This window comes from Mandrillus leucophaeus, unplaced genomic scaffold (genome assembly GCF_000951045.1).
Source record: "Mandrillus leucophaeus isolate KB7577 unplaced genomic scaffold, Mleu.le_1.0 Scaffold775, whole genome shotgun sequence".
Lineage (NCBI taxonomy): Eukaryota > Metazoa > Chordata > Mammalia > Primates > Cercopithecidae > Mandrillus > Mandrillus leucophaeus.
The window spans coordinates 946,034-968,731 of NW_012108419.1; the positions used below are offsets into that span (position 1 = coordinate 946,034).

Genomic DNA, 22,698 nt, shown 5'->3' on the forward strand with positions numbered 1-22,698 from the left:
AAAAAAAAAAAAAGATCATGGGGATTGATTTTGTCAGACTGCTTATCAGAATCAAAGGAAATGATTATAGGCTTTGAAAAATATAGACCTTATATTTATTAATTAACGAATTTTGCAGCATTGAATCATTCTTGCTACCCTGGAATAAATCCTATCTGATAATTATGTATTTTGCTTAATATATTATTGGACTCTGTGTAACAAAATTTTATTTAGAATTTTTTCCTCAATATTTGGAAGTGAGATTCAAATCTGGCGTTCTTTAATTGTGTGCAATCTTAATCACTTTTATATAAAGTTTGAATTCATATCACAAAACTAATTAAGAAATCTTTGTGTTCTGTGTCTGTATATTTTAAGTAACATTGAAATTATCTGCTCTTCAGAAGTTTGTTATAGTCTCTGTGAAATCTTTTAGGTATGGCATTTATTTGTTGGGGGCAGGAGGAGCTCTTGATGCTTGAGGGAGTCTTGGAATGATATGTTCATGTGTACTTCTATCCCAGTTCTAGTTGTCTTGGATGACTGAGGGCTCTAGGTAGGAGAAAGAAGGAAGGAAGTGTTCAGGGGTAGAGGCTACCTTTCCCAAGGCAAAAAACTGGGGTGGATTGATAGCATAAAGGATTGAGAGTGACAATGATTCTTTGCTTGACCAATCTTTGTCAGGCTCCTGAACATTTTCCTAGGCCCATCCATGCACTTCTTTGTAAAATCCATTTTTAGCCAAGAACAAGGATAAGTCAGTTTCTCAAGAATCCCTGTCCCCCTATATCTGATCACCCTTGATATCTTATCAGGTTTCTCATCCTCCACCATTTCTCAGGTTATGTCTGATCTACCCTGGCCTGTCTTTAGTAAGAATCCCATTAGGTCAGTTTAGTCAGAATCTTCTTTACCCGTGATGTTTCCTCTTAGCACTTTTCCATCCACTGACCTCCACCCTGATTCTTGGTGATAAATTCCCATTGCCCATGCTGTACTCAGAATTGAGCCCAGTCTCTACCCCACTGCAAAATCCCATTGCCTTGGTCTCTATACCTACTGTGATGGTACTGAATAAAGGCTGCCTTACCTTTAACAAGTGTCATTGCTTAACAAGTGTCAAGAATGCTTAACAAGTATCATTGCTTTAACAAGTTTTCTAATTATACAATAGTTTAAATTCCATCTAGGATGGAGGAGGAGAAAGAGGGAAACAATGTGGGTGGGTAGGAGGGCTGTGAAGAGAGGCGGCAGGAGAGGCCTAAGCTGAGAGGATCAGCTGCCTCTTTCCAAAGATTTTTCTTCTGACTCTGCATTCCAACCTATCCTAGGGGTCTCTCTCTGTCCTATTTTCACAGCTGGGAAGAAGAAAGAAATTTCCTATAGTCGGTTGAACTTCTTGGCAGCCTTGGAGGATGGAGGAGATAGATCCTCAGAGTCACCCCACGGGAGGGAGCTTTGACAAACAGAAGTCAGCGGTCCCACCCCAAGTTCTCCTCATTTGTATTTTCCAGTGTCAGCCAAGTCCCATGGCTTAATAAGCCTCAGATCATGGGCAGTCCTTTCGAGTGGAGTCTGATTTTCTGAGGCAGCTCTCTCCACAAGTGGCTTTGGAACTCCATTACTCAGACCGCCCCACTGTGAGGAAGCTTGGCTAAGGCTGCAAGGCAGTTGGGGGTGATGGGACACAGGACGAGCCCTTCCTGGTGCCCCGGGCGGCCAGGTCCCCTTGTCTCCCCTGTGTCAGGGCTCCGGTGCTTCCTCGCCCTTCTCACATCTACAGCAGGAGGCAGGGCCTTCTCGCCCCCCGCCATAATACAACCTGCCACCAGGAGGCGCTGCTCTACAGAGCGGAGAGTGGGGAGCTTGGAGGAGAGAGCACGACCCCCTCCTGCTGCAGGATGTTGCCCTTGTTCGAGGCAGAGACAGGAGGCCTCAGACAGCTGTGACAGCCCTGGAGCTCTCCTACCACATCTGAGCCAGAGGGAAGACTTTGGAGAAGCAGAAGCCCAAAGACACTGCTGGGAGATTGGTCTGTGCTCTGGGAGAACCCTAGGTTGTGTTTCCCGTGTACAAGTCACGGATCTTCTGGAAGGTACCACCGCTCCCAGCCCCGCTTGGCTGAGGGCTGAGGGCCACAGGTTTTCGGGACTGTGCCTGTGGTTGGGGGCTGTGGACTCAAGTGCGTCTGGCCCGGGACTTTCACAGGGCTCAGGGCGGGCTGGGGGAAGGCACAGCTGTGAACTATTATAAGGGGGTTTCACAGTCTAGGCCAGCACTTCTTCCCCTTTCACAGGCAAATGTGACATTCCTTTTCAGCACCTATACTCACCCAGTTACATCAAGGCGGACCACACTTGTCCAACTTACAGCCCCAAAAGTCAGGGGAGAATAAAGCACAGTGGCTGATTTTAGCATTTTTAAAATGGAAATGTGAGTCAGCACCTGACGGACCTCACAGATCCCTGCTATGCCGCAGGGGCTGCTGACTAGCCCTGAAGGCTCAGGGTGGCCCCGGTCGCTCTCAGAGCAGGCCTGCTTCTCACAGCTGAGCCGCTCAGTGCTGGGGGCTGGTGTTCAGTGGGTGGGAACCAGCCAGGTTCCCCGTGGAGTCTCTGCAGGAGGCTCTGGGGGGTCTGGGGTAGATTCCCAGGAAAGAGACTTCTGTCATTTGCTTTCCTCCAAGGCAGCCTCAGAGTCTAGCTGGCAAGTGGTCACTTTCCTGCAGAAACATCCTGTCCTCCTGTTCTATCCGATAAGGAGGGCAGAATGAAGAGGTTGGGTGGAACCCTGGCCTTGGAGTCTGGAGACAAGGATTTTACTCTTGGCAAAGCACATTATATAGATAGGGATATTGTCCTCCGATTTTCCTTTCACTTCCTTAATTAATATGGTTATCAATACTATTATTGATGTATTGAACCCCTGCCATGTTCCAGGCACTGTGCTGAACACTTCACCGAACACTAGTTCATTAAATCCTCACAACCCTATGAAAGAGGTACTCTTATTCCTATATGCAGATGGGGGAAACTGAGGCTTCAGGAGGTTGAGAAAGTTTTCCAAGGTCACCAAAAAGGATGATTTTGGACCCAGTCTGTTAATTATCCCCCTGGAGAGCACCATTGATCAAAATGGACCTGACCATGTTCCTCTTTGGACTGGTTACTTAGCAACAAACAGAAAAATTATTTAGCAATTGTTTAAAACCAATTCTAAGTTTCTTTGGATAGCTCATTTCATAAGACAGGTCTCACCTCTTTGGCTCCCACCCACCCCCACTATGGAAACACACGTGGTAAACTTTTATAACCCAAATACTAGTGTCCGCCACTTTCTGTGCTCTAGTCCCACTAGCTGCTCTTGGCCCTGCCACTCCTGGCTCCCTGGCCTTGGTGAGTTTGGGAAGCATCCCTCCAGTCCAACCTCAGCACCTTCCCTTGTACACACATTAGGTATGATTGCTCCTTCAGTTGAAGACATGGTAGCTACTGAGAGGCAAGGCATCTCTTGATGTGAGCCTTGAAGGACAGGTTGAATTCGGTAGGCAGAGAGAAGCTGGTAAGGCATATATTGTCTAAGGGTCTGAAGGTGGGGTATAAGGGGTATACAAGTCATAGAGTTGGGAATAGGCAGAACCCAGAGAGGGGAGAAGACTGGCCTGAGATAGAAAACCTTGCAAGGGAGGAGGGCAGGAGCCTGGATGGTGTGAAATGCTAGAGATGCATGGCTGGAATGGAGGGGGCAGGGCACCAGGCTTCAGATGCTTCTGGATGCAGATGCAGATTTTCAGGATGTACAACATGGAGCATCCCCAAGGTAACTGTATTGAGAGCCTGCGAGGCAGGTGAACGTGGATCCTCTACCTCCTCTCCTGACTGAGTTCACCAGGGAACAAGCTTTGTAAACTCTTTGAGGGTAGGGGCTGTGATTATTTACTCTCATATCTTCAGAGCCTGGTGTTGAGGTTGGTGCTTTGTAGGCACTCAGGGACTTTCAAATGAATGAAGGGAGGGAGGGAGGAAAGAAGGATGGGTCCATGGTAGGATCTGATGATGGGATGGGAGCTCCAGGCAAAGGTCAACCAATCCCTCTCCTGGGTCAGCCCCCAGGGGCTCACCCTTCTTTGCATTTCTAGCTCTCATGAGGTCAGTGTGCACAGGAAAGCTCACTCCTCTAATCTCCTCTGATCCTACTGCACCAGAGAAACTAAGCCAGAATTCAACGAAGTCTCAGTCTAGATAAACAAGACAAAAGAAATAAGATTCGAGGAGAAGATCTCAAAGAAAAAGTTGCTGTGTTTGTCCAAGACCTTTGTCCCATCCATGTATCATCCCTCAAGTAAATGCTTCTTGTTCACTTGTTCATTAGATTTCAAGTGCAGTCCCTGGCCTATAAGTCCCTACAATTATAAGTTTCTCTTATCATTGCACATTCTTCATCAGGAGGATGCCGGAGGAGCTCAGCCAACAGTTCCTCATCAGTAGCAGATTGTTCAGAACTTGGGCACTACACAGATGCCCTTGAGCTCTTTGAATACAGGTTGATTTTGAGAAAATACATTAAGACAGAACTTAAAAACAATAGATTGACAATTGTAGTCCAAAGACGAGTGTACCTCTAACCACAATTTTCATTTATTTTTAAATGTTTCCTTCATGGCCTTTCTTGTGGCTCCCCCTATGCAGTTTGTGTATTTGTTGAAAACTGTATGTGTTTTTAACATGGTTTTTGCCAAACTTGGTTTTTCTGAGACCGTCTTTTCTCATAGGCTCAGTTTTACCGTCCTATCTGCAGTCGGCTACTTTCGGTGGCAGAAGAGGCCACATCTGCTTCCTGTAGGCCCTCTGGGCAGAAGCATGTGGTGGTGTCTCTTCCTGATCTGGGCCCAGGGGCTGAGGCAGGCTCCCCTCGCCTCAGGTAAGGCCTGAAACCCAGCAGAGCAGCGGGGAGGAAAAACAAGGCTAAGCTTGGTGTGGAGACTTGGGTGCTTGTGTAGGGAAGACTCCAAGAGCATGCCACAGCTGCTTGAGAGAAAGAAATTGCAGCTTTTAGGGTCCTGTGTAGTCTCATGTAAGAAAGGACAATCTCTGAGAATGAGGTGCGGTTCTGTTTTTGGTGGCAGATGAAGGACTCTGTAGACTCTCGGGGTTGGGGGAGCCTGACTGGCCAGTACAAGGAGCAGGAGAAGAAGGAGGGCTGGGCAGGAGGCATTGCCAGTTTGCTTTCAGAAGCTCATTCCTGCTCCGGCTTCTTTTCTGTTGCCTTTGAGGAACTTTCCAGGAAAACATTATAAGTTCTCTGTGAATTGAAAATGTCTTTTTCACAGATTCCAGAGATTCTACCACTAGAGACCGATTTTTTGTTAAATTCATTTCTTCTATATTAAAAATCGGAGTCAACTATTTCTGAGGGAGGGGAACACAAATATTTAAAAACCGTGGTATAAATTAGTTTTTATGTTACTTTCTGAACTATCTGAGGATGGAGGTGTGCCCAGGGGTGCTGGGGAGAGGTTAAGTGCTGAGAGGGTGGTTATGCCTGGGAGAAGCAGGGTTTCCTGCTAAGCTTCCTTTTCTATTGGATTTCTTGGCTTTCCTGAAGGTTTTTTCAGGCACTGCAAATGACAATCAGCCAAACAGCAAGGTTTTATTTCAAAGGATAATGCATCCAGCACAGAACTAGGCTGCGGCAAGAAACATAAAAACAAAACAAAATAAAACAAAAACAGAAGAGGTGGTGTCGGCTGACAAGGGCTTATATTCTAAGTGGGTAGACAAAATAGGCCTATGAAAATAACAAGCTAGCCATGAAGCTACACAGCAGAATATGCTGAGGGGGCAACGGCTAAGTTGTGTAGTCATAAGCCAGGCATTTAGTAAGGTGCTAATTGTACAATACGGGCAGTGAATGTGAAAGGAAAAGGGAGATTGAGATGGGCTGGGGTCTTCTAGGAGGCGGGGAGGGAGTTCAGCTTTGACAAGCCTTCCTGTGGGTGGGGCGTAAAGTGGGGCAGAAGTCGGCTCTGGAAGCATAGGGCAGTGGGTGGGGAGGAGAGGGACTGGGCTGGGCTGGAGTAGAGATGTGTGGAGAAGGATGAGAAGACTGGAAAGACAACCTGAGGGGGACTGGGAGCCTTCAATAACAGGCATGGAGAGGAGCGTCTGTTGAAATGCAAGAAACAGGAAATAATTACAGGCTCTATTGGGGAGCAACAGGATGGACTGGAGAAATTATCATTCCAAAACCCAGTTGTGGCCTCAAAGCCCCTTAGAGTTTTTCTAGGAAGGTTGAAGGCCAGCTGCTGACCCAGGACTCACATGTGCTTTGTCCTCTTCCCTAGGAATGATGACAGGCACAATAGAAACAACGGGGAACATTTCTGCAAAGAAAGGTGGCTCTGTTATCTTACAATGTCACCTCTCCTCCACCATGGCACAAGTGACCCAGGTCAACTGGGAGCAGCATGACCATTCGCTTCTGGCCATTCGTAATGCTGACTTGGGGTGGCACATCTTCCCAGCCTTCAAGGATCGAGTGGCCCCGGGTCCTGGCCTGGGCCTCACCCTCCAGTCGCTGACCATGAATGATACAGGGGAGTACTTCTGCACCTATCACACCTACCCTGATGGGACTTACACAGGGAGAATCTTCCTGGAGGTCCTAGAAAGCTCAGGTATTCCTGCTGGAGCAAGTTGGCGGATAAACCTCTCCCTCTAGCATAGAAAATGCAATCCCGAATCACTGCACAGCAAGACTTCTCAATTCGGGATCACATTTGAATCACCTGAGGTGATTTTAAATCCTACTGATGCCGAGGCCCCACCCAGACCAATTCAATCAGAATCCCTAATAGCAGAGCTAAACAGGGGTAGGCTCTAAAAGCATTTCCAGGTGATTCTAACAGACAGCCAATACTGAGAACCACTGTTCTTACATAAGAAGCACATCTTACCTATATTTCCTAGGAAGACCAGTTGATGAGGTCATATGCAAAAGTTCTCATTTACTGATTTAGTATCAACTGTGCAAATTAGAATTAACCCCTAAGTATATAAAGATTAGAGCTGGTTAAAAACAAAGCACAGCCTGTGCTAAGTTTAATTGTACAATAATTTACATTTGTGTGGTACTTCCAAGTTTCCAAAATGCCCTCATATTCATTATCCACCTGCACATTTAAACCAATTCCCAGAGGTTAGAAAAGGATTCTTATCTGAGAGACAGTATAGCGCCGTGGTTAAAAGCTCAGACTCTGACCCCAGACAGTCTGGGTGCAAATCCTGGCTCTGCTGTTGCCCTCAGACAGGATTTCTTAGCTTCTCTGTGTATCAGTTTTCTCATCTGTGAAAGGAGGATGAATATAAGACCTTATGCGATGCTAATGTCGGATTAAATTTCCTACTACCCCTTTGCTTTCCATCTGCCCTCTTTCCTCCAGTGCTAACTGTATGGCTGTGGCTAACCAGGAGCTGTCCTGGCCTATGGTGACTGAGTCCCTCAAGGCAGGAGGAACATGTTCTGGGGAATTTGAATTCTGCAGGCACCACCCTTCTCTTATTATGGCTTGGATTCCTAAGCCACCTTTTAGCAACCCAAACCCTTAGTTAGAGGGACAAGATGTCAGGCTTCTGCCGCACCCTACTCCTTTGAAGACTCCCCTGGATACCTGAGTGCTGCCTGAGCTCCTGGGGCAGCCTGGAAACCCACCTTCAGCACGGCGTGCGTGGGGGTGATGGTGTTCTTTTTCTCACGCTCTTCTGGGATCAGATCTTATTCATCTCTTCAAAACTCCCCTCCTGCATCTTCTTGCTTCCACTTACATGTTATCTCTCAATGAAATTCACTAGTTCTTGGTTTCACTTATGCCACAAATATTTACTGAGTGTTCACTATGTGTCAGATGCTCAGAAAACAGTAAAGGATAAGACTCCAGAGCCTCGTGTCATCCAGGGTTTCAAGCCTAGCTGGAAATAAGTGTAGCTGGAAATAAGTGTTATAGGCTTAAGGGAAAAGGTTACATGCTTTTTTTCATTTTTGTAATTTAATGTTAACTTTAATTTTGAATTAAATATTTTTATTGATGGGATTTCATATTTGAAGTTCAATAAAAGAAAATATTCACTTTCTGAGTTTTTTTCTGGAACTACTATTTGTTCCATTTCATGATTACCAAAAATGATTTTGTCAAATAGAGGAAAGGAGTGTTAAAATGACCTGCTCTGGTGTCAAATATACAAGGTACACCACTGCTCAAAAGATCAGTCATTGATTTCATGATGGGCCAGATGGATACTCTGCTGTTGGGCTTAAAGGCTCTAGTCCCATGGTTACACAAAGGGCCTGATCAAAAGTTACCTCTCTGCCGTGAAGCTCAGGCTGCCCTGGGGAAATCAGCTTCACTTCCAGCTTCTGCCACTCATCTCTGTTTTGTCCTCCCTCTAGTGGCTGAGCACAGTGCCAGGTTCCAGATTCCATTGCTTGGAGCCATGGCCATGATGCTGGTGGTCATCTGCATAGCAGTCATCGTGGTGGTCGTGTTGGCTAGAAAGGTAATGGCTCTGGCTGCACATCTCAGTCATGGGCACCCCTACAGCTGCCACCCTGGTCCTTCAGGTTGTCTTTCCACCCAGAGAGAGACCCAGATGTGATCTTCCCCAGTGCTCTTTGTGCCTTTTTTTCCCTAGCACTTGTTCTGCCTATTAATGCAGTTATTTATGCTCTTCCCTTGTCCCTCTTGTAGGGAGGGACCTCCTGGACAGCTGGACCTGTTTCCTACCCATCTTGCTGTCATCTGTAACTCCTGGTTTCTGCTTATCCCTTCAGCCACTGCTCTGAGAGTTTAATTTATCTACTATGATTTTGATGCATTCTGGGTATCTATATGTGCTAGAGTTTTCTGCACATTCGCTCTTTTGATGTTTACAACTCTCTGGTAGTACTAGGCTACCCAGCATGTCTGTAGAATGAGAAATAAACACTCCAAAAATGTAGGGCTAGGCCAGGAGCTGTGGCTCACACCTGTAATTCCACCCCCTTGGAGACTGTGGCGGGAGGATCACTTAGCTTCAGGAGTTTAAGGCTGCAGTAAGCTACGACTGCACTCCAGCGTGGGCAACAGAGCAAGACTCAATCTCTAAAAAAAAAAAAAAAAAAAAATTGGTGGTAAAGTGGGCATGGCAAGATCAGCAGGTTGTAAATCCTCTGTGTAGCTTAAGAGTTTATGTGGCTGAGCGTAATGAATGGGGAATTGAAAGATCTAGTTTCTAGTTTTGGCACTGAGTGTATGCTTTTAGAAAGTTAAAGTTACTTAATCTTCCAAGGTCTTCATTTCCTTATATATAAAATGGGGATTTGTCTTAGTCTATTTTCTGCTGCTGTAACAGAATACAATATGTTGGGAAATTTATAAAGAAAAAAAGTTTATTTGGCTCATGGTTCTGGAGGCTGGGAAGTCCAGGAGCATGGTGCATTTGGCAGGGTTCATCCCATGGCAGAAGGCATCATGTAATGAATGAGTGCATATGAGAGAGAGAGAGAAATGAGGCCAAGCTCATCCTTTTAATTAGGAACTTACTCCCATGATACCTAACCCACTCCTGAGATAATGGCGTTAATCCCTTCATGAGGGCAGATCCTTCATGGCCTAATCACCTCTTAAAAGCATTACCACTTAATACTATTACAATGGTAATTAAGTTTTCAACACATGGACTTTTGGGGGACACATTGAAACCATAGCCGTATTATAATTCGGCTTGCTCTGTATCATAGAGTTGTGATCAATAAGTGGCATATTTCATGTAAAATCTTTATAAAAAATGAAGAATTATATCAGTGAAATTTGTGTCATCAACTGCCGGTATTGATTGGGAGGAGTGAAAGAATTTCCACTCCTTGTTTTGTCTGATCTCTTGGGTCATTTAAGTCAGCTCAGCCCAGGTCACCTTAATTCAAGTCACCACATAAATATTTTGGGAAACACAAGTATGTAATTTCTACCTTTACCCTAGACCCACCTCCTGAGATCCTAACCCACTTTTCCTCCAACTCTAATTCCATTCAATTAACAACTCAATTCCGCAGCCTGGTTGAACTGCAGTGGCTGAGATATATGGCTGGTGCTATTGGGAAGGTCAATGATCTATAATATTTTCATTTATGTGTAGGCTATCACAGTAGACATAATGAGGAAATGAACCCTCTAGGGGAAGGTGAGGACAAGAGAAATGATTAAATGGAGGGACGAGGTGAAGAAGATGAAAGTTGATCTCTTAGCTGGGAATGGAGCTGCTATGGTGGTTGGTGAACAGGTTCTCTGCTGTTAGCAGTGTCCTGATAGCCTGGAATAAAAGAATCAAAGGCCCTTTAGAAGGAGCTGAACAACTTTTTCTGTTGAAGATTCAAGACTGGTTAATTTTCATTCTGGGCACCTGGACTAACTTTGGTCATCTGGAGGGTGGAGAAAGAGAAAAAGGTGAAGAGATCTATTAAGTCCTGTTGCCCCCCTTCTACAGTGTTTGATTTCCCAGCCCTCTCTAACATTTCCACTGCTTACTGTGTAGTACAGGTCCTCTCTGCATCTTTCCTGTACTTTGGCTATAGTTGCCAGTCTTCTCTCTGTCTCTCCTTGCTCAAAGCATTTTATACTTGCATTATTCAGGGTTCCAGCAGGGAACATGTAGTACTCTCAAACTGGGTTGTTTGAAGACAGTTTAATAATAGAATTTCCAGAAGTCTACTAGGATGTAAGGACACCACAAGGAGGAGTAGCAAGGTGTTGTGACCATTCCTAGTTCTTCAAAGGGGACGAAGTGGGAGGGGCTAATTATTGGAGCCTGGAAGAAGAGAGTTATGTGGAGGGGTCTCCTTCAGAAGTGCCGTAGTCTTTGCTGGAGGGTCACAACCAGTCCAAGGTCACCCTTCTGAGAGAACAAAGGGAACAACATACCCTCATCTCGTTCCTCTCTCCATTCCCCTACTGTTGCTCTGCATTGGCTGACCTCAAACTTAGGTTGGAGGACAAGGGGACTCATTGATATAGTACATTTAGTACAGTCTTCATAGGGCACAGAATAGGGTGGAGAAGGTTAGAGAGTAGAGCCAAGAGGCAAATGGATGGTATCCATACCAGCAGTGCTCATAGACATGAAAGCTGGACAAAGGATCTTGACTTTCCATGGGATTGGCTGGCTTCAGCCTTCTCTCTTGTAGTCTTGATCTCTTTTGATTATGTATGTAAGCAATACCCTTCTTGGCTGCCCAGCTGTATATCTCCTGGGCACACCGTGCTCTATTAACCATTTTAATATCCCCACAGATCAGGCTTTCTTGGCTCCCATTGCAGTAATTACATCCATTTTGTTTCTTAAGTGCTGCTATCTGTCCTGTACTATTTTGGGATCTCCTCATCCTCATTGCTACTAGGGATCCAGTTCTGTAAAAGCATCTCCTACTTTAGCCCTAGCCTATAAAGGAGAGATACCACCAAACTTCTCAATGATGCTGGAGCTCCCCTAGCACATGCTTTTACAGCTTAGTAAAAGGGACATTCTTTTTCTTTTTCCTTTTCCTTTTCCCCCTTATTGTTGTTATTATCTTAAGGGATGTTCTCTGGATCTTCCCTAGAAGAGCCAACATAATCAGCTACTGGATTTTGGAAATTATTCAGCACAGGGATTGGCAAAGTGTCTCTGTAAAGGGACAGATAGTATATCTTTTTGGGTCTATAGGTCATATGGTCTCTGTTGCAACAATTCAACTCTGCCATTGTAGTGTGAAAGTGCGATAGATTATATATAAATGAATGAATATGGCTTTGTTTCAACAAACCTTTATTTATAAACACTAAAATGTTAATTTCATATAATTTTATGTGTAATAAAATATTAGTTTGTCATTCTATAAATTTTTATTTTTTAATTTTTTTATTTCAATAGGTTTTTTGGGGAATAAGTCCTTTAGTGGTGATTTCTGAGATTTTGGTGCACCCATCACCCGAACAGTGTACACTGTACCCAGTGTGTAGTCCTTTATCCCTCACCCCTCTCCCACTCTTTCCCCTGAGTCCCCGAAGTCCATTAGTCCATTGTATCATTCTTTTTTTTTTTTTTTGAGATGGAGTCTCGCTCTGTTGCCCAGGCTGGAGTGCAGTGCCCGGATCTCAGCTCACTGCAAGCTCCGCCTCCCAGGTTCACGCCATTCTCCTGCCTCAGCCTCCCGAGCAGCTGGGACTACAGGCGCCCGCCACCTCGCCCAGCTAGTTTTTTTGTATTTTTTAGTAGAGATGGGGTTTCACCGGGTTAGCCAGGATAGTCTCGATCTCCTGACCTCGTGATCCACCTGCCTCAGCCTCCCAAAGTGCTGGGATTACAGGCTTGAGCCACCGCGCCCGGCCATTGTATCATTCTTATGCCTTTGCGTCCTCATAGTTTAGCTCCCACTTATGAGTGAGAACATATGATGTTTGGTTTTTCATTCCTGAGTTACTTCACTTATAGCAGTGGTTTCCAATTCCATCCAGGCTTCTGCAAATGCCATTATTTTGTTCCTTTTATGGCTGAGTAGTATTCCATGGGGTGTGTGTGTGTGTGTGTGTGTATGTGTGTATGTGTGTATATATGAATATATATACATATATATTCATACACACACACACACACGCACACACTACAGTTTATCCACTCATTGATTGATGAGCATTTGGGCTGGTTCCATATTTTTGCAATTGCAAATTGTGCTGCTTTTTGTATAATGACTTCTTTTCCTCTGGGTAGATACCCAGTAGTGGCATTACTGGATTCAATGGTAGTTCTACTTCTAGTTCTTTAAAGAATCTCCACACTGTTTTCCATAGTCGTTGTACTAGTTTACATTCCCACAAGCAGTGTAAAAGTGTTCCCCTTTCACCACATCCATGCCAACATCTGTTATTTTTTTATTTTTTGATTACGGCCATTCTTACAAGAGTAAGGTGGTATTGCGTTTTGATTTGCGTTTCCCTGATAATTAGTGATGTTGAACATTTTTGCATATGTTTATTGGCCATTTATATATCCTTTTCTGAGAAACGTCTGTTTATGTCCTTAGCTCACTTTTTGATGGGATTTTTTTTTAGTTGATTTGTTTGAGTTCCTTGTAGATTCTGGATATCAGTCCTTTGTTGGATATATAGTTTACAAATATTTTCTCCCACTCTGGGCTGTCTGTTTACTCTGCTGATTATTTCTTTTGCTGTGCAGAAGATATTACTTTTAAAAACTTTTTTTGCTTTAAGAAAACACTTAAAATATAAAAGCCATCTTTGTTCAAGGGCTGTACAAAAACCATCAGTGGGCCATATTTGAGCCACAAAACTGAGTTTGCCAATTTCTGATTTATTAGGTTTATTCTAGCATTCTTGCTTCTCTGAGCCTTTTGTTTCCCTTTTCCATAGTTTGCCAAAGCAGTGTTGTCATCTCTATTGACAGCAGTATGTCAGAATCATCTCCTGGGCCCTTGTGAGGGTGTTAAATATTGAGTGTTCCAATATTGATACATTATCCCTCATCCAGTCTTATGTTCTATCTTACACCACAATCCATCACCTTCAGAATTCATGCCTAGGCATCTTCTCCCAGTCCCTGCCAGCATATGTTAACCAGGTCCTTTAGTATATAACCTTTCTCTTCTCTAAGCAGACCCAGCACTTCCTCCATTAGCGTGGGCTGAGATTTTACCCTAATTACAGGTCTGATGGCCAGTAGGGGAGGCAGAGGCAGGGCCCAGCAGGGATTTTCTTCCATCAAGGGGAAGTGGGCCACTTTTGCAGCCCAGATGGTATAAGAGAAGCAGGTGGTTCATGGCTCTCAAATGCATCTTTCCAGAGATCCTCATTCCAAGTTTCAGGAGACTTCTCCTCTACTATCAAGATGCTAGCTTTGGCACAGAAAATTTACCTCGGCTTAGAATCCAGCCGTCTTTAAAGTCCTGTCCTTCTTACAATTAGCTTACGTACCATACCTGGTCTTCAGCTGTGGAGAGATGAGTGTCTCTTAAATGCTGCCAAGGAGGAGCTTTAACTCTCACACTTTGAGTTGCTGATAGGTCTGAGGCTGTCATTTTCTCACTTTAGTCCATCAGTGCAATTTAGCAAAAGTCAATTTTGAGTCCTAATAGTAACTATTTACCCTATACTGTTTACCCAATTCCAGAGTTCTAACAGTAACTATTTACCCTATGCATCTCAAATATTAGAGTCATTGTACCAGCTCATAGTTCCCATCCATCTGTGTCCCTCTCATTTCATCACCAGTCATGGGGTTTGTGTTGCCATCTAGCAGGCGAATGATCCCATTCCGCAATCCTGTTCTTACAGGCTGCCTCCTAGGACTGTTCCCAGCAGCAACTGTTTTAGATCAGGTCCCTGGAAATAGAGCCTGACATGCAAATTCTGGTGAGAGTGACTTATTGGGACAGCTCTGAGATGAAAGGAAGTGAAGGAAGCAGTATAGGGAGGGCTAAGGGAAGAAAGCTCAGCATGGATATGGTCTCAGCTGGAGACTTGGCTGAAGCAAGAATTGTACACAGAGTTGGTTGAATCTTTAGGCAGAGAGCTGGCCTTTTCAAAATCCACCTAGGTCAGTCATTACCTCTGGCTGCTCACCAGGGAGGGCCCAAGAACAATTCCGTAGAGAAGGAGCTGCTGTGAGCTCACAGCCTGTAGTCCAAGCATCTGGAAAATGGGAGTGCTGGTCAGGTAAAGAGATCTGAGCAGGAACTGTACATTAGTTATGGATCTCCAGAGGGGCAGAACCAATAGGAGAGATGGATGGATGGATGGATAGATTAGATAGATAGATAGATAGATAGATAGACAGACAGACAGACAGACAGACAGACAGATAGATAGATAGATAGATAGATAGATAGATGAGGAGGGATTTATTAGGAGAATTTGTTCGTGTGATTGTAAAGGCTGAGAAGTCTCACCACAGGCTGTCTGCAAGCTGGAGACCTTGGGATGCTGGTAGCATGGCTCAGTTCAAGTCCAACAGCCTCAGAACCACCAAGGCTATTGGTGTAATTCTCAGTCCACGGCTAAAGACCTGAAAACACAGGGTCGGGGGCACTGTTTTAAGTCCTGGAGTCCGAAAGCCAGGCGGCCTGGGGTCCTGATGTCCAAGGACAGGAGGAGAAGAGTGTGTCCCAACTCCAAAGAGAGAAAGACCACTTTTGCCTCTCTTCTGTTTTGGGAGAGGCAGGCCCCCAGGTGACTGGATAGTGCCTGGCTACATTTAGGGTGGCTCTTACCCACGCACTTCACTCAGACTGACATGCCAATCTCCTTTGGAAACACCCTCACAGACACACCCCAAATGGGCTTTACCAGCTCTCTCAGGTCCCTTAGTCTGGTTAAGCTGATACCTCAAATTACCTATGACAGGCACAACAGCATTTGCTGCAGACCTTGAGAGCCCGTAGACTGTGTTATTTAGGAGCATGGTCTTTGGAATCAGGCAGTCCTAGGTTTGAGTCCTGACTCAACCACTTGAGTAGCTATACTACCTAACTTTGATGAAGCTCAGTTTTCTCATCTGTAAAATGCTGATAATTATGGCATTACCTTCATAAGGTCATGAGAAAACTTCAGTCAAATAATGATGTAAAGCACTTAGCATCTTTCCTAGCATGTAAGCTGGAAAGTGAGTGGGACCATCAGAAGGGATGTTTTGGGGATCATCAGAAGGGATGTTTTTGGGATCATCACAAGGGATGTTTTGGAGATCGTCACAGTTTCTTGTGGGGTGTGTAGTGGAATTATGGATTTTCTTCTCGGAAGAATGTCCCTTTAGGCAAAATTTTCTATCCAATTTACAAATCTCCTGAAATCCAGCTGTGCATCTCAGGTTAAGCACCCTCCTATACACAGTGGGAGCCATTGAAGAGTTTTAGGCAGAAATATGGACTAACCCAACTGTTGGTTTTGAGAATCACTCCGCTGGTGACCATGCGGAGTTGGACTAGAAGTAAGAGGGAGTCCAGAGACAGTGAGGATGAAGCCCAGGTGAGAGAGAAGACATGGATATAGAGATGGAAAAGAGGGAGTAGATTTCAGAACTGCCTGGGATTAAAATTGGATAAGGTTTTATAGATAAATCGAGTTGAACATTAGCCTCCATATTTCTGATCAGCTGGTGCCATAAACCAGGGCAGTGAATATAGGAGCAGGAGTGGTTTGTTGGGGCAGGAATGTGATGGTTTCTTTTGAGACAAGTTGAGTCTGAGCTTGCTGTGGGTCATCAGGTGATGATGCCCAGTGAACAGGTGGACACCTGTGTCTGGAGCTCAGGGCAGAAGCCTGGGCCAGTTTAGATAGAGATTTGGGCATCTTCAGAGGACAGATGGTAGTTGTAGAGATAAGAAAGTAGATACTCATGAAGTAACTCAGAGAGCATGTTTAGTGTGAGAGAAAGCAGAGAGCAGAACCCTAGGGGAACCCCATGGTTTGGGGAGCTGATGTGCAAAGAGAAAAGGGGCAGGCCTGGCTGAAGACGAAGGTGGGGGTTTAAAGGAGGAGAAGAGAATCAGGAGAGAGTGATGCCATAGGAGCCAGAGAAAGAGAGCATTTCAGAAAGGAAGAGGTCAACAGAGTCAAGTGCAGTAAAGAGCAAAAGAAAATAGAGAACGGAAAGCTGCTTCACTAAGCTTAGTGAACAGGAAGTAACAAGGTGTGTGGCACGTGGTATATGTAGTAAGTGCAGTTTCCATGGACTAGTTAGCATTGAAATCTAGCTGTAATGCGGTTGAGAAATTAAGGGTTAAGGAACTGGTGTTGGTAAGAACACAAGTTTGCCAGTGTGCATGTGTGTAAGAAAGGATGAGAGAGATCACATTAACTCTCAATATATGTCATACTGGGGAGTAACTTTTGAATAACATCGCCACATACTCACTTTGTAGTTTGTTTGCTTTTAGAAGAAATCCCTCAGAATCCATTCTGTGGAAAGTGGCCTCCGGAGAAAATCAACTGGACAGGAAGAACAGATTCCCAGTGCTCCCTCACCCCCAGGAAGCTGTGTCCAGGCAGAAGCTGCACCTGCTGGGCTCTGTGGAGAGCAGCAGGGAGATGACTGTGCCGAGCTGCATGACTACTTCAATGTCCTGAGTTACAGAAGCCTGGGGAGCTGCAGCTTCTTCACAGAGACTGGTTAGCAAACAGAGGCATGTTCTGGAAGATACACTTTTGTCTTGACTATTATAGGTGTCTTGACTAATATATAAACAGCTGTATTCGCCATCAGTGTGCGCGCGCGTGTGTGTTCAGTTGAGTGAATAAATGTCATCCTCTTCTCTATCTTCATTTCCTTGGCCTTTTTGTTCTATTCCATTATGCATTATGGCAGGCCTAGGGTGAGTAACATGGATCTTGATCATAAATGCAAAATTGAAAAAATATCTTGACCTGATTTTAAATCTGGCAGTTTGAGCAGATCCTATGTCTCTGAGAGACACATTCCTCTTAATGGCATTGGCCAGCATTTTGGGCTACAAGGTTTTGTGGTTGATGATGAGGATGGCATGACTGCAGAGCCATCCTCATCTCATTTTTTTCACTGTCATTTTCAGTAACATTCACTCATTCAAAGGCATGTCATAAATAAGTCCTGTTATCAGCCTCTATGGGGAGATTTGAGAGTGACTAAATCTTGGTATCTGCCCTCAAGAACCCACAGTTAAATGGGGAGACAACATTGTCATGAAAAGGTATTATAGTAAGGAGAGAAGGAGACATACACAGGCCTTCAGGAAGAGATGACAGTTTGGGGTGAGGTAGTTGGCATAGGCTTTTCTGTGCTGAAGTGGCCTGGGAGCACCAAGGGGATGTGGAGGCTGGTCTGGGAGGAGCAGGAGTTTTGTCTAGGGAACTTGTAGGAACTTCTTGGAGCTGAAAGTCCCACAAAGAAGGCCCTGGCACCAAGGGAGTCAGCAAACTTCAGATTTTATTCTCTGGGCAGGCATTTCAAGTTTCCTTTCGCTGTGATGTACTCATGCATTAGACGGCCTGATACAGAGCACGCTAGGCTCTTCCGGCCATGCGTGCTGGGGAAGCCCCAGGAAACGCACATCCCCACACAGGGAACCAAGTCTTAGCATTTGGGCCTTGATCTACCTTTTCTGCATCAATACACCCTTGAGCCTTTGAAAAAGGAATGTTTCCCACTAAAAAGAAAATGTGGATTTTTAAAATAGAGACTCTTCCTAGAGGAGAAACGGGGGCTGGGGTGATAGGGGGTTTAAAAAATAAATACCCTCAAACTAACTTATTCGAACCCTTTTATTCACACCCTGATGTCTTTGTGCTGGGGTTGGGGTAACTGAACTGCTTATTTCTGTTTAACTGCATTCAGGCTGGATCTTAGAAGACTTTTATCCTTCCACCATCTCTCTCAGAGGAATGAGCAAGGAGATTGGATTTACTGGTGACTGATTTTCTTTCATGAGCCCAGGAACTGAAAGAGAATGTGAAGCAAGGCTGTGTTTTGCCCATGGTTAAAAATAAAGCATTGCCCTGCTTCCTAAGACTTAGACTGGGGTTGACAATTGTCTTAGCAACAAGACAATTCAACTCCTATTTCTCCTTGGATTTTTTTAATTATTATTTTTTCACTTTTCTACCAAATGGGTTACGTAGTTAGGAAGAATGAACTGAAATCTGTCCAGAGCTCCAAGTCCTTTGGAAGAAAGATAGATGAATGTAAAAATGTTGTTTGTTTGCTGTGGCAGTTTACAGCATTTTTCTTGCAAAATTAGTGCAAATCTGTTGGAAATAGAACACAATTCACAAATTGGAAGTGAACTAAAATGTAATCACGAAAAGGGAGTAGTATTTTGATTTGGAGGAGGTGTATATTCGTCAGAGGTTGGACTGAGAGTTAGGTGTTATTTAACATAATTATGGTAACTGGGAAACATTTATAAATACCATTAGGATGGTGATAAAATACAAAAGGGCCTATAGATGTTAGAAATGGGTCAGGTTACTAAAATGGGATTCAATTTGAAAAAAATTTTTTTTAAATAGAACTCACTGAACTAGATTCTCCTCTGAGGACCAGAGAAGACCATCTCATAGCTGGATTCCTGGAGACATGCGCTGTCCACACGTAGCCACTTTCCACGTGTGGCCATCAACCACTTAAGATGGGGTTAGTTTAAATCAAGATGTGCTATTGTAATTGGTATAAGTATAAAATCACACTAGCTTTTGTAGATTTAATATGAATAATAAGAATACCATTTCAGTAATTTTGGTATATTGTGTGTCAAAAATGATATTTGAATGTATCAGGTGAAATAAAATATTAACATTAATTTCATGTTTCATTTTATCTTTTTAACGTGGCTACTGGAAAGTCTAAAATTGCATATGTGGCTCTCACATTTCTATGGGACTGTGCCACTCTAGTAGCTAAACCCAAGCCAAGCTGATACCCAGGGAGGGTGTCTATCTATGTCTATTGGTTTCCATTTCTTTTTCTTTCATTCAAAATAGTGTTTGAGGAAGATTTTCCTGCTTATGATGTCTTTTGGGAAATATGTAGGGAAGCATCACAGAGAAGATTGAGGAAGGGGAACACTCAGTGCGGACAGGAAGCGATGCCAGGCTTTTCCGGGTCCCCTCGTGGATTCCCTAACAGGAGGAGCGAATAGACAAATCTATGAATGAGCATTCAAGGAGGAATACATTACTGATTCCCTGACCACATTCTAAGCCTGGGCATACAAGTCTGATCCGTAATCCTGAGAATTATACTAAAAAAATGTGAGAAACTTTGAGTCATGTAGCTTTGAGACAGATGGTCTTCATGAGTGAACAGGACTTCACTATGTAGTTTTTGTCATGCCTTTTCCCTTCTCACCCCTGTGAGCCCTGGAAGTGAGTCGTCATACACTCAGGTTCATTCAGATTCCATCGGTGCTGAGCTGGACAGGCAGGAAAGCTGGGTGTGCTGTCCGCCAATGACAGCATTCTGGTGGGCACACCATACCCCACAGAGAGGGGGCAATGGGCAGTGTGGTTGTGGCTGTTATCTGTGGGGTGTGAGTTTTGTTTTGTCTCTTCTTTCAGGTGCTGCTTCATGGCTGTAACTGGTAGTTTCCCACACCTACTCCAAGTCACACCTGTCAAGAGGTACAGGGGGGCTTTTTGTGTGAAAAGAACCTGAGCTTTCTGGAAGTCACAACGGTATACTCAATGTTTGAGATAATTTATTTGCATAAGGTAGCGTAGGACAATGCTATCCAATAGAACTTTCCGCAATTATGGAAATGCTCTCTGTCTGTCCCATCCAGTGTGGTAGCCACTAGCTGCATGCGGCTGTTGAGCACTTGAAATTTGGCTAATGTGACAAAGAAACTGAATTTTAAATTGTATTTTAATTAACAAATTTAAATGTAAATAGCAACATGTGACTGGTAGCTAGTATATTGGACATCACAATTCTAGTAACTGCCTTGCATATAGAGAAAACACAGAGAGCTGTGTTTATAGGCCATTGGATGGCTCTCCAGTTGTTATGCATTTGAAATGGCTACCACCAGGAAGAAACTTGAAGGTTCTCCTCTATTCTCCTGTATCCATCCTCTGATCAAGACAAACCATGAGGTCAAAGCAGGCTATACATTTATTTATTTCAGGTTTTTTTCCATTAAAAAAATCGGAGGTGGCCGGGCTCAGTGGCTCACGCCTGTAATCCCAGCACTTTGGGAGGCTGAGGCGGGCAAATCACGAGGTCAGGAGATCGAGACCATCCCGGCTAACACAGTGAAACCCGTCTCTACTAAGAACACAAAAAATTAGCCGGGCGTGGTGGCGGGCACCTGTAGTCCCAGCTACTCGGGAGGCTGAGGCAGGAGAATGGCGTGAATCCGGGAGGCAGAGCTTGCAGTGAGCCGAAATTGCACCACTGCACTGCACTGCAGTCTGGGTGACAGAGACTCCGTCTCAAAAAAAAAAAAACAAAACTCGGAGGTAGCTAAGTGGCCCTAAGTGGCCCAGTTCACTTAAATAGGGCCAAAACTGTCAAGAAGTTTATGACTCATAGGGATTATGTAGAAATAGACTTTCATCACAGGACTTACCTTGGACTATATTCATTCTGACTTTGTGTAGGCTGTGAAGAGCACCTTCTCTGGGACTAAAACTCTGATGGACTTCACAGAGATTTAAAAAAAAAAAAGTAATTATGGAGTGTAGTGGACTGGGAATTGAGAAACTTGGTCCAAGTGCTGAGCTCTGCAATTAGTTTCATGACTTTGGATAAGCCACTTAACCTAGCAAAGACTCACAAATATTTCCTCATTTGTAAAATGGTAACATACTATCTTTCAAAGATTCTTAAGAAGATGAGGCAGGAATGTGGCTGACTGCTTTGTGAGCTGCAAGATGCTGGGTTAATATTATTGTGTTCTGCCCCAGGAGCATGTGCACCAGGCAGTGCTAATGATGCCACAGAAGTTTTCATGGAGGCAACAAAACTGGCTGGGAGCAACCGAGGTATCTGAAATTATCTATCAATGTTCTTAAAAACTGAGATACGAGGAAAGCTGAGAGTAGCAGATACAGCCTTGGGGTCCACAAGTTCTCTGTAAGCATTTAAACATTGTGTGTTTTAAGTGAAATGATAATCTTTAAAGAAGTCAAATATATCTGGATATTGATAGCCTTCTTATAACAGTGTTGTCATTGGTTTTAGCCTCTATGTTTGTGTTTATAATCAAGTTTATTTAAAGGCACAGAAGCTTAATTTATAAATGATTCATTTACTCCCAGATGGGCGGAGCAGTGGAAGACTTTGCAGTAGTTGAACTAATAGGAAAGTGAAGTGATAATTTACTTTGCACACTGTAGTGTAGGCATGTTGTATTCAGAAGGATGTGTGCAGTACACTTAACTCTGTGAGCCACGACTTAGATTCAGCAAAGCATCATCCTATGCACTCATTGTTATTGTAGACATTATTAATTCTATAGTTTTACTTGTATTTAATTAGTAACTTTTAGTTTTATAATTCTACAAGGGGTATAAGCATAGTGAGTTCACCTGTCATTGTGTTTGAGCCTATTTAAGAATGTCTATAATAAAATAATTTTGCATATTTTAAATTTATTACTAGATATGAAGAATACTCACAGACTCTCTCCCATTGAAGAGGTCTGTGAAAGTATTTTTTTCCTTCATATCGGCATATACATTACTCAAGTTTGAAAATACTGGTATGGTATAAATATTATTGGATTTCAGAAAACCTGACCTCAGGCACTAGTTTATTGTTTTTTATTGGAAAAACACATATTTCTGAACCTCTGTTTTTATAAATTAGTGCAATCATAGCTACATCATAGTATTCACAGTGTAACTGTGAAGATGAAGGATATTAAGGAGAAACTTCGTAAACTGTGAAGTACCATATGAGAAGCATATGTGTCATTTACAATTATTACAGCCTGTATATAAATTGCACCACCATGTTTTTAACAAGTACAGAAGAAAACTCAAGAGTGTATGGATGGTGCAAAGAGAGATCCAAGACTTTGGGTGAAGCTGGCTGGAATTGTTAAGATGTTGGTTCACAGAAATCTTATAGGGACAAATTGTGTATCATGAAAATATTTTCTTCCTCTTTATACTTCTAGAATATCAATCAGGTTGATTTAGAAGTTCAGTGATTGAGC

The 22,698-nt window shown here is 43.7% G+C and overlaps 1 protein-coding gene across 2 annotated transcripts; it reads left to right on the top strand.

Moving 5' to 3' along the window:
* Positions 1 to 1,889: 1,889 nt before the first annotated feature.
* On the top strand, positions 1,890 to 17,440 carry TIGIT (T cell immunoreceptor with Ig and ITIM domains). Of its 2 annotated transcripts, XM_011966822.1 has the most exons (5): positions 1,890 to 2,077; positions 4,780 to 4,902; positions 6,326 to 6,658; positions 8,428 to 8,534; positions 16,939 to 17,440. In XM_011966822.1, the coding sequence occupies exons 2-5, from the start codon at positions 4,842 to 4,844 to the stop codon at positions 17,173 to 17,175; spliced, it is 738 nt and encodes a 245-aa protein (XP_011822212.1). In that variant the 5' UTR covers positions 1,890 to 2,077; positions 4,780 to 4,841; the 3' UTR covers positions 17,176 to 17,440. The 2 variants fall into 2 exon arrangements, with proteins under 2 accessions (XP_011822212.1, XP_011822213.1); XM_011966823.1 differs by lacking the exons at positions 1,890 to 2,077; positions 4,780 to 4,902 and adding an exon at positions 5,770 to 5,836.
* Positions 17,441 to 22,698: the final 5,258 nt, after the last annotated feature.

What these genes read in the sequence shown, in the direction of transcription:
- TIGIT (XM_011966822.1), top strand. Translation starts at nt 4,842, where the DNA reads ATGTGGTGGTGTCTCTTCCTGATCTGGGCCCAGGGGCTGAGGCAGGCT. An exon ending in GGAGGTCCTAGAAAGCTCAG is followed by an intron (nt 6,659 to 8,427) that starts GTATTCCTGCTG and finishes TCCTCCCTCTAG; the next exon opens with TGGCTGAGCACAGTGCCAGG. An exon ending in TGGTCGTGTTGGCTAGAAAG is followed by an intron (nt 8,535 to 16,938) that starts GTAATGGCTCTG and finishes GTTTGCTTTTAG; the next exon opens with AAGAAATCCCTCAGAATCCA.